Source organism: Homarus americanus, unplaced genomic scaffold (assembly GCF_018991925.1).
Source record: "Homarus americanus isolate GMGI-L3 unplaced genomic scaffold, GMGI_Hamer_2.0 scaffold15712, whole genome shotgun sequence".
NCBI lineage: Eukaryota > Metazoa > Arthropoda > Malacostraca > Decapoda > Nephropidae > Homarus > Homarus americanus.
Window position 1 is genome coordinate 12,340 of NW_024715112.1, and position 13,329 is coordinate 25,668.

At 37.6% G+C, this 13,329-nt stretch overlaps 3 protein-coding genes across 3 annotated transcripts in view; all 3 read left to right on the plus strand.

Annotated features, from left to right (window-relative positions):
* Positions 1–1,942: 1,942 nt before the first annotated feature.
* Positions 1,943–2,356, plus strand: LOC121854575 (zinc finger BED domain-containing protein 5-like). The gene has a single exon (XM_042349259.1). It carries the CDS (start codon positions 1,943–1,945, stop codon positions 2,354–2,356), a length of 414 nt encoding a protein of 137 aa, XP_042205193.1.
* Positions 2,357–2,745: 389 nt separating this feature from the next.
* On the plus strand, positions 2,746–3,174 carry LOC121854583 (protein FAM200B-like). Its single transcript, XM_042349269.1, has one exon. It carries the CDS (start codon positions 2,746–2,748, stop codon positions 3,172–3,174), a length of 429 nt encoding a protein of 142 aa, XP_042205203.1.
* Positions 3,175–3,210: 36 nt separating this feature from the next.
* Positions 3,211–13,329, plus strand: part of LOC121854588 — a 48,272-nt gene continuing 38,153 nt past the window's right edge. The window contains exon 1 of the mRNA XM_042349283.1: positions 3,211–3,483. Coding sequence (XP_042205217.1) covers positions 3,211–3,483 — 273 coding nt within the window. The remainder of the gene's footprint in view (positions 3,484–13,329) is intronic.

A 13,329-nucleotide genomic window follows, 5' to 3' on the forward strand; every position in this document is an offset into this window, starting at 1 on the left:
GTTGATGATAGAGTGGTTGTGCTCAGTACAGTTGCTGAGGAAGGGTAGGCCATTGGGATTACACTTGCCCTCTCCGTTTCTTCCTATGGTTTCCTGCCATATGTCAGTGTCTGCTAATTCTGGCATTGAAGTCACCCAGGAGCACAATCTTATCTTCTCTGGGGATAAAGGTTAGCACTCAGTTAAGATTGGCGTAAAAGGTCTCCTTGATGTCATCCTCTGCTTCCAGTGTTGGGGTATATGCACTGATGAAGAAGGCATGGCATGAGTAATACAGTGGTACTCGGAACGTCATGAGGCACTTGTTGATCCCAATAGGCATTTCAGTTAGCCTATGTAGGATGGATTGGCAAATGGAAAAGCCAACTTCATGAATGCAGTTTCTCTCCACAGCAGAGTTACCCTCCCAGTAGAAGATATATCCGTTACCCCGTTCTGTTAGTTTACCCTCGTTTGGGAGCTGAGTCTCACTTATTTTGCTATGTTGCTATTATTATACCTAGACAATTTTCGTCATTGATGTCTATATTTATTGTTTTGGGTGGACTAGGGACGACCATGGCCAGCGGATGGGCTTGAGATGATCAGATGACAGACGTAATTTAACGTGCTTCATAGCTGGATGGCCGAGTTCTTAATAATACTCTACAGTCATAAAGACATCTGCTTTGGGTATTTTTTTTTTCATCTACCTTGCTATGGAAGTAGTTGTCCAACTTTCTCGGCTGAACGGCTCTGTAAGTAAATATTATTAGATAATTAATTGTGCTTTACTGTACAACACAGTAATACTATGGATATTTGCTGCCTCTACTCCAAATTTCGCAGTATAAACATTCCAAACAATATTGTTATTATTTTGGTTTTGGTCATCTGGGGAACCTTAAGATTCTAACTATGGGACTAAGTACTTTAAACAATAAGACACATTATCTCTACGGGATTTATGTCGCAAAATATTTCTCTATCGCATAAGAAAATTCAAATCATGAGTTAGGTTAGGTTAGGGCAGTGGTTCTCAACCTGGGGGCCACGGCCCCCAAGGGAGCCACGGCGAGCTGCTATAAATTGTACGTTTCCAAATAATGTTGGGAATCTGATTTAAACAAAACTTGTATTACTTATTTTGACTTGGCAGAAGAGAATTTTCATTCTTTTTTTGTCATTTTGTTAAATCATAACGACAATACAAATTTAATATTTACATACTCTGGTGATATATATATTTTTTTTTTACGGACTATTTAAGATTTCACAGGTCCAGTCCCTGTCTGTGTGACAGGCGCTGGACCGAGCTGCTGAACTGACTTGTTCAGTACGTGTCCGTATGTCATCCCTTTGCAAGTGGTGATAGGACCGAATTATCTCAGTCTGGCATGGGATAACATCACGAAAACAGTGGAGTGTATTGTCTCTGAACCATATATTGTGTTTGAGCTTGACTCAAGCATAATATACTCCGTAATTGGTGTTACTTATTTTGTTTCATAATTCATGTGGTCGCTGCTTTACGTGGGTGAAATATCTGTACACTTCCTTTATTAATTATTTCCTTATTTATTGGTGCAATTGTTGTTCATACTCATTCTTTACTTATATAATCCTACCCTTTTTAGTGCCAAATTGGTATGACTCACTATTCTTATTATTCTTCCAAGTTGGGCACTGCTTGTCAAAGGAGGCGTGTTCTTGCTTACAGGAAGCACACTTCAGCTTGCTAGCTTGAGTGTGAATGCTTACCTGTGCGCATGTTTGTGTATGACTGTATGTGTGCTTTATGTGAGAGTTCATGGGCGTGTTATGTATGTCAATGTGTGTGTGTGTGTTTGCCATTCTAACTCTTGTCCTATTTATCTATCCTTCTTTATCATTCTTTAGTCTTTATCACTTGTCTGTTTGTCTGTTCTGACATTCTGTCTTCATTATTTTCTCTAGATTTGTGATGGCTACTAGTGTTGCTAAGAAGCGGAAGTACATCGATGGATACATTAACTACGGATTTACATCAATCCTCACTGATGGCATTGAGAAACATCAGTGTGTGCTGCGCTTCAAAGTGCTGGGGAACAATTCTATGAGGCCGAGTAAGCTGAAGCATCATCTGATGACGATCCATCCACAGTATGCGGAGAGAGACACCGATTTCTTCAGGCGCCATGAACGGAGTTTGGGAAAACAGAAACTGGACGAGAGTGGTGCTTTCCAACAACAGACCGTAAGTGTAGTTGAGGCATCATACGAGGTTTCCCTCGAAATAGCAAAGCAAAAGAAGCCCCATACAATTAGTGAAACTTTAATTAAGCCATGTGCTTTAAAAATGGTCAAACGGGTTCTTGGAGAGGCAAGTGAACGTTAAATTTAACAAATTTCCTTGTCAAACTATACAGTGAAACGGAGAATTAATGAAATGCCAGATGACGAAAAGGAAAAAGTGATACAGGGGATCAAATTATCTCCAACTGGTATGTTTGCAATACAGCTGGATGAGTCAACGGACGTGAGTTCTTGTGCACAGCTACTCGTGTTTGTTAGGTATGTTTTCTTGTGTGACATCAAGGAGGAATATCTGTTCTGTACACAGCTTGAGACCACCACAACAGCTGTAGATGTGATGGAAAAGCTGTCTTCTTTCTTCACAGCTAACAGGATCAGCTGGGAAATTGTTGTGGAGTCTGTACGGATGGGGCTCCGGCGATGCTGGGATCAAAATCGGGGTTCCGGAAGCGTGTCAAAGGGATCCATTGAATGATCCATCGTTTTGCACTGGCGTCGAAAACCCTCCCTGATGAACTTCGCAAGATTCTGGAGGCAGTGGTCAAATGTGTCAACTTTATGAAAGCTGGAGACCTGAACTCTAGCTTTTTCCAGAACCTTTGTAGACACATGGATTCAGAGCATGAAGCCCTCCTCTTTTACTCCAAAGTGCGCTGGCTTTCCAAGGGCAATGTTGTGAATCGAGTGTTTGAACTTCGGGGAGAGCTTAAGTTGTTCCTGGAAGTGCAAGGGAAAGATGATCTATTAAGTCACCTCAATGAGGTATTGTGGGAGCCACGTCTTGCATATTTAGCAGATATATTTGAGCAGCCAAACAGGCTGTATCTCAAGCTGCAGGGCAAGGACAGAAATGTGTTTCACCTCATGGATTGTCTTCGTGCATTTCTTGCCAAGCTCTAGAATTGGCAAAGGAAAGTCAAAGCAGGAAATGTTGCCATGTTTGAGAATCTTTCAACTGTTCTTGATGAGAATGAAGATCATCTGCTTTATCCATCACTCAAAATTGAAATCACTCAGCACCTGAAATCCTTGGAAAGTGAGCTCAAAAAGTATTTCCCAGATTTCGAGGAGGAAGATGGGAAATTGGTGAGGAATCCTTTCTCTGGCACTCTTGATATTGCTACCATTCCAAATGATGTTCAGGACGAATTTCTTGATCTCAAGAATGATTCTGCTGCCAAAGATCTCTATGAAGAAAGATCTCTGACTGTATTCTGGTCCTCAATGTATCAGTCATATCCAAAAGTTAGCGAGATAGCACTTCGAGTCCTCTTCCCTTTTTCAACTACCTATTTATGCGAATCTGGTTTCTCCACCCTTTTACATATAAAGAGTAAAAGCCGGAACCGACTGGATGTGGACCCAGACATGAGATGTGCATTGTCAGTGACACAACCTCGGATCAGTCACCTGACTGAAAGGAAACAATGTCAGCCTTCCCATTGAGCTGTGACAAAATATGCAGAGGTCATATGAACTTTTTCCCAACCAATTTCAAGTTTTCTGTGAGGCTTGTCACTCTAGTCTAGTGACGTCAGTTATGTAAATCATGTAAGTCTATCAAAATATAAGATAATGATTATTGTCAACCTTGAAATAAAATAAGGGTATTCTCTTCATCTGCATTTTATTTTTCAACATTATTGGGGGTTGGGAGAAAAATGAAAGAGGCCACGAGGATGTTGAAAATTCCTCAAGGGGAATGGAGTGAAAAGGTTGAGAACCACTGGGTTAGGGGTATGATAAGTTATATTATAAGTTATAAGACTAGCTTAAGGCACACAGGTATGGAGGGGGGGGGGTAGTAATTTAAACCTAGTGATTTCCGATGGAAAAGAAGGTCTAAACCGTTCATAACACATCTCAAACCATTAGAAAAAACACAGTCTGCATATTTAAGTACAGGGATGACCAAAATTTTAAATTTACCCAATATAGCCTATCTCGAATCTAAGCATCCAAATACTTAGGATAGTTAAAGTAAAATTTTACCCATTAATTAATAAAAATTATGTATCATCAAAACAAAAACAGCTCTATGCTGTCAGGTTTACCTAGCAACAGGCATTCTCAAAAAGTCCAGACATTGTCATTACAACTAAATTGACTCGTATCTCCATCTAGTACTGATATACTCTGTAAGTGCACTGGAAAAAAAAACAGAGAAAGTCTCCCAGGTAAGAATACATGACAGATGAGCTGTTTTTTATGTCCATAACCTTCTCTTTACGGCACATTTCTTCACTTACGAGATGTCCATGACTTAGACCATAAAAAAATCACCCTTAAAATTACCTGAACTTGGCATTTGGGATCTGAAGAGGCCATCCCTTGTACTACCTCCGACTGCAGCGATGAGTTTGTTGGAAAACATTGTCTGCGGGGAATGTGGTGACCTCATTGCAAATGGCGGCCCTGTTTCTAGAGAAATAAACTTAACTCGACTATTATAGCAGGACTTTAAACTTATTTAAAAACATACCGGATCACTCTACGAACGTGACAGAGAGTATTTCTTGTGTTTACCCAGAACCAACAACTCGTGCATTACAGTAGTTCTGAGCGATAGGCATATACTGTACTGTAGTTAATGATGATAGCACCAACTTATAAAATATTAAATCTTTAAGTTACCCTATCTGAATAAAACAAAAACAAATACAGGGTTATGACTTTAAGAAATTCTTTACTTGCAGTAATTATACATAGCCATAAATATTAAAAATTCAATCACACACATACACTATCTAGTGATAATTTCTCACCAGACGATCAAATTAATAAAACAAAAATTATATATGTTATTACTTTTCAATTAACATTCTATGGTTAGCACATAAATTTCACACTTTGCTGAACTTCCAAGTTCTTGCTTCAAGTCTTATACCGAGTCTTCTTCCACTGGTTTCTTTCAAAATACTTGGAACCTCTGGGGCATATAGAGCTTCAATCTTAAATCTGGTAGCAATCTTAAAAGCTCCATTCTACAACTGTGTAAATAACTGCTCTACACAGAATCTCCTCCAAGACGTAAACCTCAAAAAATAATGTTTATATTCAGTTGCTAATATAAATAATAATAATTCACTTCAAACACTGAAAAATGCTTTACACAGAATCATTTAAGCAGCTAATGAATTCACAGATATAACATTCCAAATAATTCCTATTAGGTAATATCTTTCATGGTGACCGTTAATTATATCATGAATAATTATAAACTATATAACTCAGTATTGTCTTTAAGACTTATTACACAAAACATCCTAACATGTGTGAAGAAATTCGCCTTTTTCAAACTGGGTCTTATAAAACTTTAAATATATCACTTAATAATTCACTTGTATCAAATATTACAAACTACATCTTACCATCTCTTTGGGTTATTAATACTAAAATTATGAAAACCATCAGAGTGAAAACAACTATACGTTTCCTTCATGAGATTTTATATCAAAATGGCAACTCGCACTGTCCCATTCACTGACAGACTGGCGTTAGGATCCTGTCAGCATTCCTACTTCGCTAATAATTAAAATTTGCGCTGTTCCAGTTTACTTATATTAAGTATTTTATTAAAATTGTTCAAGCTATATTTTTCATCTTATTTTAATATTTAAAACTCTTAATAAACTCGTCTTAGATATGTTACCATTGTAAAAGTGCCATGATTTTAGAGTAAATTATATCTTGTTTTAGAGAAAATATGTATAAAAATTCAGTTAAGAAACAAAGGGACATGCCTGCCACTTGCCAAGCTAACAGGGCCCTGAGGGTGCCTTAGGCAAAAAAAAAATTAAAAACGTATTTTTCATGGATATTGCTAAGGCTATTAAACCTTTAGTTAGCAATATGGTGATTTGGTCCCGAATTTCCAATGATCACTTAATAATTAGGCAATATTGCCAACTACAAGTTTCAAAACTGTAGACAAGGCGGAGTGTACTCAAGGAAATAGCATTAAATTAGATAGTTATCAATTTAGTATACAGTAGTAGAGGATAGGTAAAACGAATAGTGACAGTATAATTAAAAATACTTATTTACATATAAACAATCATATTGAGCTCACACAAGTACACTATTAACACGTGTAAGAATGATATAACGTGGTCCTCTGGGTATTGGCACCAAGAACCGCATGAGGTTATGGTAAGATGCACTTGCATTGCGACAGTCATATGAATAAGTAAGTAAAGGAAAATATGTAAGGTTCGTTTGTCTCGTCACTTATTTCACACTAGTCTAACTAAGGTTGGTACAAGACCTCTAAGACGAGTGTTACGAACCCCTCCACCCAGCACTACGAACCACGCCATCTATTGTCCTGATCTACCTACCCAGCACCACGAGCAACGCCATCTAGGGACGAGACACGAGTATGACTCGTCTTAGTTAACACTCCGGGGTTTCCCTTCTCCATATCCTGGTTGTTGCGTCACCTCCTCAAAGTCTTCTTTGTCAGCTCCAATTCGAGGAGAGAGGACTTGGCTCTGGGAAGTGACCACAGGATCATCTATCCTCTAAACCTACGTGCAGTGACTACCTACCGTCTTCTACAATACTCGGCCTTACTCGTCAGCCATCTCAGCTCCTCACTCAAGTACTTTTATCTTGTATTGCCTCCCCCACGTCCACTTGCTTCAAAATGGTTTGTTGTATTAATATGTATATACTGTTAATGTTTAGGTTAAGTTTGGTTAAGGGTAATTTATAAGCTGAATATTTTGTTAAGGAATTTATGGTACTTTATTATACACAAAGAAAACTCGCATCCTTTGTCTACCCTTTTATAGTCCGATTGTCTTTGTTTTTTTGTTTTTTTTTGTTACCTGTTGGGATCTGGGTAGACGTATAACTATATTCTAAATCCCCAACTCGTAACAACGAGTAAAAGAAATATTAATAAACTTGGCGTTACACATGAGCCGCTATTAGTCCAGGAGCAAGAGTCCCAAAAGTACCTTCCTTAGTTTTCGAGTAGGTCAGGTCAAACGGGTAACATTTGGCTGCATAGCTAAAACTCAACTTTGGGGTGTGGAGATCATGAAACCGTGTGGTACCAGTTCATCACTTCAATTGTCGTAGCTCGGGGTCTGAACTCAGGTGCTCTATAATTCAGCTCAACACTTCCCCTTCCCACATGTTCATCGTAATTTTCATAATTTTTTAACACTATTCACTCTACTCTGAGCGTGAACAAGCGATGTTTCACGCACACCTTCACAATTATAGGGGTCACTAGATGTTGACTGATACCCTGCTGTTAGACACTTATCCAGAGCTTCCATCCTGCTACTGACTTTCTGTAGCTCATTGCTCACCACTGTTCTCTCCTCTTGTACCTCTGTGATCTCACCACTCACTTTTTGTTTGTGCTATTTAAATTTTTCTTCCACTTCAACTTGCACCTCATGAAACGCATCATTCCATCTGTTACACATCACTTGCAGTCTGCAGAGCCTCATCCCGTTCATGAATTTTCTTGTCAATTTCTTCCTGCATCTGCTGTACTTGTTATTTCTGTTCTTCTCTCTGATCTTGCAGTAGTTGCTTATGTTATTCTCTCTGTTCCTGCAGTTGTTCCTGAATTTTCATGTTTCTGCTCTTCTTGTTGTGCTTATAGCTGTTCTTGCAAAGCTGTTTGTTGCTCTTTCTAGCTTCTGGTATGGACACCTTCACCTTCCATCTTGCCTAATAACTCATTGCCAGGCTATCCCATATCTGATATCAGTGTTACGACCCTACTTTCACGCCTTACCCAGCTTCCACCACTGGTTACCAGCGGCCAGATCATATGTACAGACGCAGTAGATATATGACAAGTGCCGTCAAATTACCACTGGCTGTCCCGCCAGTTTCCGGTAATTTCCCGACGATTGGTATCAGTGCACAGACAACCAACGGGCAGATAGATTTCCACCATGTCACAGAAACACACTTATGTACTGTAATCCTCTTTAATAATCACTAATTTTTCACAACACCGTTCACAGGGTTTGTCTTCACAACTAGGCTTCTCATTTCGAGTATGCATATACTGTAGTCAGCACACTTCCATTGTACAATTCCTTAATCTTTGCACTTTATATTACTCTCAAGAATTCCACAATACTTGCACAATACTTAAATAAACTGCAGGAGTGGTCAGAAAATGGCAAATGAAATTCAACACCAGAAAGTGCACCGTACTTAATATTGGAAAAACAAATACTGTCAATGTATACAACCTTAACAACATCAACCTAGAGAAATCGACTTGTGAAAGAGACTTAGGGGTACTTCTAAGCCCAGACCTACGGCCTAAAAAACAGTGCGTTAATGTTCGAAATAAGGCAAACAGAGTATTAGGTTTTTTTATCTAGAAGTTTAAGTAATAAGAGTGCAGCTATATCTTGCGTTAGTCAGGCCACACATCGATTATGCTGTTCAGTTCTGGTGCCCTTATTATAGAACGGATATCAATTCACTGGAGTCGGTGCAGCGAAGAATGACGAATATGATTCCGGGACTTAGAAACCTTCCATATCAAGATAGATTAAAGAAACTTAACTTGCATTTCCTAGTAAGACGAAGAGTGCGAGGAGATATGATAGAAGTATTTAAGTGGGTGAAAGGAATCAATAAAGGAGATATAGATAAAGTTTTTATAATATCCGAACAGGATAGGACTCAACGGTGCGTTAACTCACTTACTATATATATACTATATTGGGCTAATGAAATATATATATATATATATATATATATATATATATATATATATATATATATATATATATATATATATGCTGATAACCACAAGGAAAAAGAAAACACAAAGTTCCCAAGAGCTTTCGTGTAATTCACATCTTCAAGGGTGAGTACAGGCTAAAATAGACGGTACGGTATAGTCTTTAGTTATGAGGTGAAAGAAGATTATTAGGGGTTGAGGGAAAAGTGGTGAAACTGAAATACAGTAGGAGTAGAAAGAATCTGGGCTCAACCAGATCGCTTCATCTTTCCTAGTGGTGTTTTATCTTTGTTCTGCTCCCTTGGGTCGTCAGACCTTTGTATTAATATTGGTTCATTTATATAATGCTGCTTATTATTATTATTTTTTTATTGTTGGAGTTAGTGAGCCCGCCCAGGTCCTTGTGTAACTGGGAGGGTAGTCACATTTTTTTTTTTCTGAGGTGTTAGTTAAGTGTTAGTTGTGTTAGTCTAAAGGTACACTGTATGGAGAGGCCTGCCAGGTTCTTAGTGGAGCTGGTAGGTCACTCATCTTTTATTTTCTCTATTAATGTTTTATGTGTATATTGGGGCAGGAGGTGGTTCAATTACTTCTTCCTGGCTGATGTAGCTGGGAGAGTAATCACATTATTATTATTATTTTTTTTTCCGATGGAGTTAGTGAGCCCGCCCAGGTCCTTGTGTGGCTGGGAGGGTAGTCACATTTTTTTTTTTTCTAAGATGTTAGTTAAATGTTAAATGTTAGTTGTGTTAGTCTAAAGGTACACTGTATGGAGAGGCCTGCCAGGTTCTTAGTGGAGCTGGTAGGTCACGCTCATCTTTTATTCTCTCTATTAATGTTTTATGTGTATATTGGGGCAGGAGATGGTTCAATTACTTTCTTCCTGGCTGATTTAAACCAACTGTGTTCTTGGAATTCTTCGTTGTCTATATTATTTATCCAGTTCTGATATGTTTCTGTGTTAAGTTCAGTCACTTTTTTCCAAATATTTGCAGCTTTGTTGTGTATTTCTACATTGATTGCTAAGAGGTTTGCTCTCTTGTGTAGCTGTTCATTATTGATGTGGTCTGTATATTTTATGTTATATATAAATCTGAGGGCTATATTTTGTACTGTTTGTAACCTTTTAATGCTCGTTTTACTAAGGGTGTTCAATGGGATGGGTGGGTAGTCCATAATTGATTTGACAAGGGCAATATAAATCTTTCTTTTGTTATTAATGCTAAGGTTCTTAACGCGTTTTATTTTTGATAATCTTATTCTTGCCTGTCGTTCTTTATCTTTTAAGTATGTTATATATCCTCTTTTTGTTAGTTTTAGTCCAAGCATCCTGCCTTCAGTGTCGTATGGGTATAGTTCCTGATCGACTATTACTGGACTTGTTTTGATCTTGGCTATTGGTATTATCTTGAATGTGTTCTTATTTGTCCTGATTTTCCATTTTTTCTCAAAATCATTTATATTTTTTATCGCTCTTACCGTGTAGAGTGCCATAAATAGGGTTGATTTTCCTGGGTATGATACTATTTGAGTAATATCATCAGCAAACATTACATATTCGCTAAAGGGGGTAGGTTGAGGTGTGTCTGAGGTATAAATTGTATATAGTGTTGGAGAAAGGCATCCTCCTTGAGGTACTCCACTCTCAAGATTAAACATAGTTCCCATAAAGTTTCCAATTAGAATTTGTGCTCTCCTATCATCTAAATAGTTACACAATATTCTTAGCAAGTATTCGTTAAGTCCCAGTTTTAATATTTTATATTTTAAGCCTAAATGCCAAACTTTATCAAAAGTCTTAGAAACGTCAATTAAAATTAGATTGATCTGGTTACCCTTGCTTTTTTCTATTGCAATTATTTCCGTTATTGTAGCTATTGCAGTTAGGGTATTTCTATTGGGCATAAATCCATGTTGTCTATTGTTAGTTTTCCCCTGTTGTGTTTAAAAGGTTATAAGTCTTGAATTTAAAATTTTTTCCAATAGTTTCCCGGTAATTTCTAATAAAGATATTGGCCTGTAGTTTAATATTTCCTTATTGTCCTTACCCTCCTTGGGAATAAAAATCATTTTAGCATATTTTAGTTTGTCTGGAAAGTAACCGGTTATTAAGCATGCGTTATAAATGCTTAATAGTGTTTTTAAGATGTTTTCAGGTAGATTCATGATCATATTTCGTGTAATACCTGTGAGCCCGGGGGCTTTTTCCTTAAACTTCCTCAGACAGTGCATCATTTCTCCCATGGTTATTATTTGATTATCAGGTAATAAGTTATAGTCTATATATTGCTTTGGGGTGATTCTATGTATATGCCTTCCCATTTCGTCTTCTATCCTTTCTTCGTGTCCACTATCAAAATCTTCATTTTCCTCATCTGATATTTTAAAAACTTTTACCCATTCCCTTTTGAATGCTGACTCTTGTTCATTTTCCTCGTGCAATTTTGTTCCATTTTGGTCTTTAATGTATGGTGTTTTTTGCTTGTTGTGCCCCATCATCTTGTTTATGGAAGTCCAAAATGTTTTTGTCTTTAGTCATGTCAGCCCCCATTATAATATCATTCCATTTTTTATTGTTTGCTTCCTTACATGCGTCTCTTAATTTTATCTGTAGTGCTGTCTGTGTCGTATATAGCCATCTGTTACTGCCGTGTCTTTCCATGTACCTGTTTATTTCATTGTAATGGGTTTGGATTAATTTAACTTCTTCTGGTAGTCTGGTGTTGGGTAATGTTCTAAAGTGTGAAGTAGGAGTGTGTTTAGTTATAGATGTTTTTATTGCTGAGTGCAGTCTGTCCATTTCTGAGTCTGTCTCCTGTTGTTTTCCCTTGTAGGTTAATCGAATGGTGATTACCTAAGTCGTCTTTGAAGCTGTCCCAGTCTGTTTTACCCATTTTCAGTCTCTTTTTTATTGGTATCTGTATGGGGCTTGTTGACAGTGTTAGTATAATTGGCAGATGGTCACTGCTTTTGAGAGGTCCTTGTTTTATATGGCAATTGAAAAAGGCTTTGTTGTTGGTAAAAATTTTGTCTGGTGTCGATTGTGTATTGTGATTTCTCCAGGTTGGAAAGTTAGGACCTAGATGATTGATTTTCCCTAGGTTTATTAATTGATTAAGGCGTTTCCCACGGCGTTATTATTTGTATTGTCAAAAATCCTGTGTCTGGCGTTAAAGTCTCCTAAGATGTACATCGGATGACTATTGTTATCCAATTTTAATAGGTCTTCTATAGGTAAGTAGGGTCGTCTCGGTGGCAGATAAGTAGTAGCAATAATCACGTCTCCTTGAGTTGTATTTATTTTTATTGCTAGAAATTCATCCTGGAAGTCATCGATTAGTTTAAATTTTAAGTTTCTTTTAACCGCTATAGCTACTCCGTCATTTTTCTCACCCGATTTATTTGTTTGGTTTACATAATAGTTAGAGTTTTTTGTTGTTGTTTTCTGTCTCACCGTGACTGTTTATCAGTATAATGTCAGGGTCAATTTTTTGATATATATTACTTAGGTTAATTCTCTCGGTCTTCCAGTTTCTTACGTTGTGTTGTATTATTCTTAAAGTTCTTACTGTTTGTCTATTGTCCATTATTTCTTATACTTGGATTGTGGCAGTTGGAGTGGAGACCTATCGTCCTGTTTCCCGCTTCTGACTCTTCTAAACTCTGACTGGTCTACTATTTTAAAGTCATTGGTCGTAATCCTTAGTTTGTCCGTAGTGATTAGTGACCAGACGTAATCTTCACTTAGGGATTTTTCTTGATATGTCCCTCCTTCACAGTTTTTTGCTATTGTCCCTCCTGTTGGTCTCGATGTTGGGATTCCATGTTTTGTTGTAGTGATAACTTTTAATCCAATATCTTCAGCAGATTCAGGTTGTATATTGTGATAAGTTTCCATCTTATCTTCTCTCCTCCTTATCCTTTGTCTTGTAGTCTCTCCTTTTGTTATTTCTATCTTCTCTTTGTCACTTCTAGTCATTTGTCTGGGATCTCTATCAGTCGCTTGTGTTCCTTGTGGAACAGCTGTTGCTCCTTGCTCAAACCTTTGTTTGTCTAGCTGTAGTCTTTCTCTCAGTTCGCTTGAGTATGTTGCCTGAAATAGTTTTTCGGATTCTGGATTCTCTGGGAATATCATCTCTGATAGGTTATTAAATTTAAACATTTTCCTTAACTCCTCATTGTATGATCCGGGTGCAATGATATTATGCAGGTGTGCATGGATCATACTAATCATTACCTTGTCATGTATTGGTTCACTTAAGTTTAATATGGTGGATTCTGGTCTCTGAGCCTCTTGGACCACTCTCTTGGCTATTTCGACT

What these genes read in the sequence shown, in the direction of transcription:
- LOC121854575 (XM_042349259.1), top strand. Translation starts at nt 1,943, where the DNA reads ATGGCTACTAGTGTTGCTAAGAAGCGGAAGTACATCGATGGATACATT.
- LOC121854583 (XM_042349269.1), top strand. Translation starts at nt 2,746, where the DNA reads ATGATCCATCGTTTTGCACTGGCGTCGAAAACCCTCCCTGATGAACTT.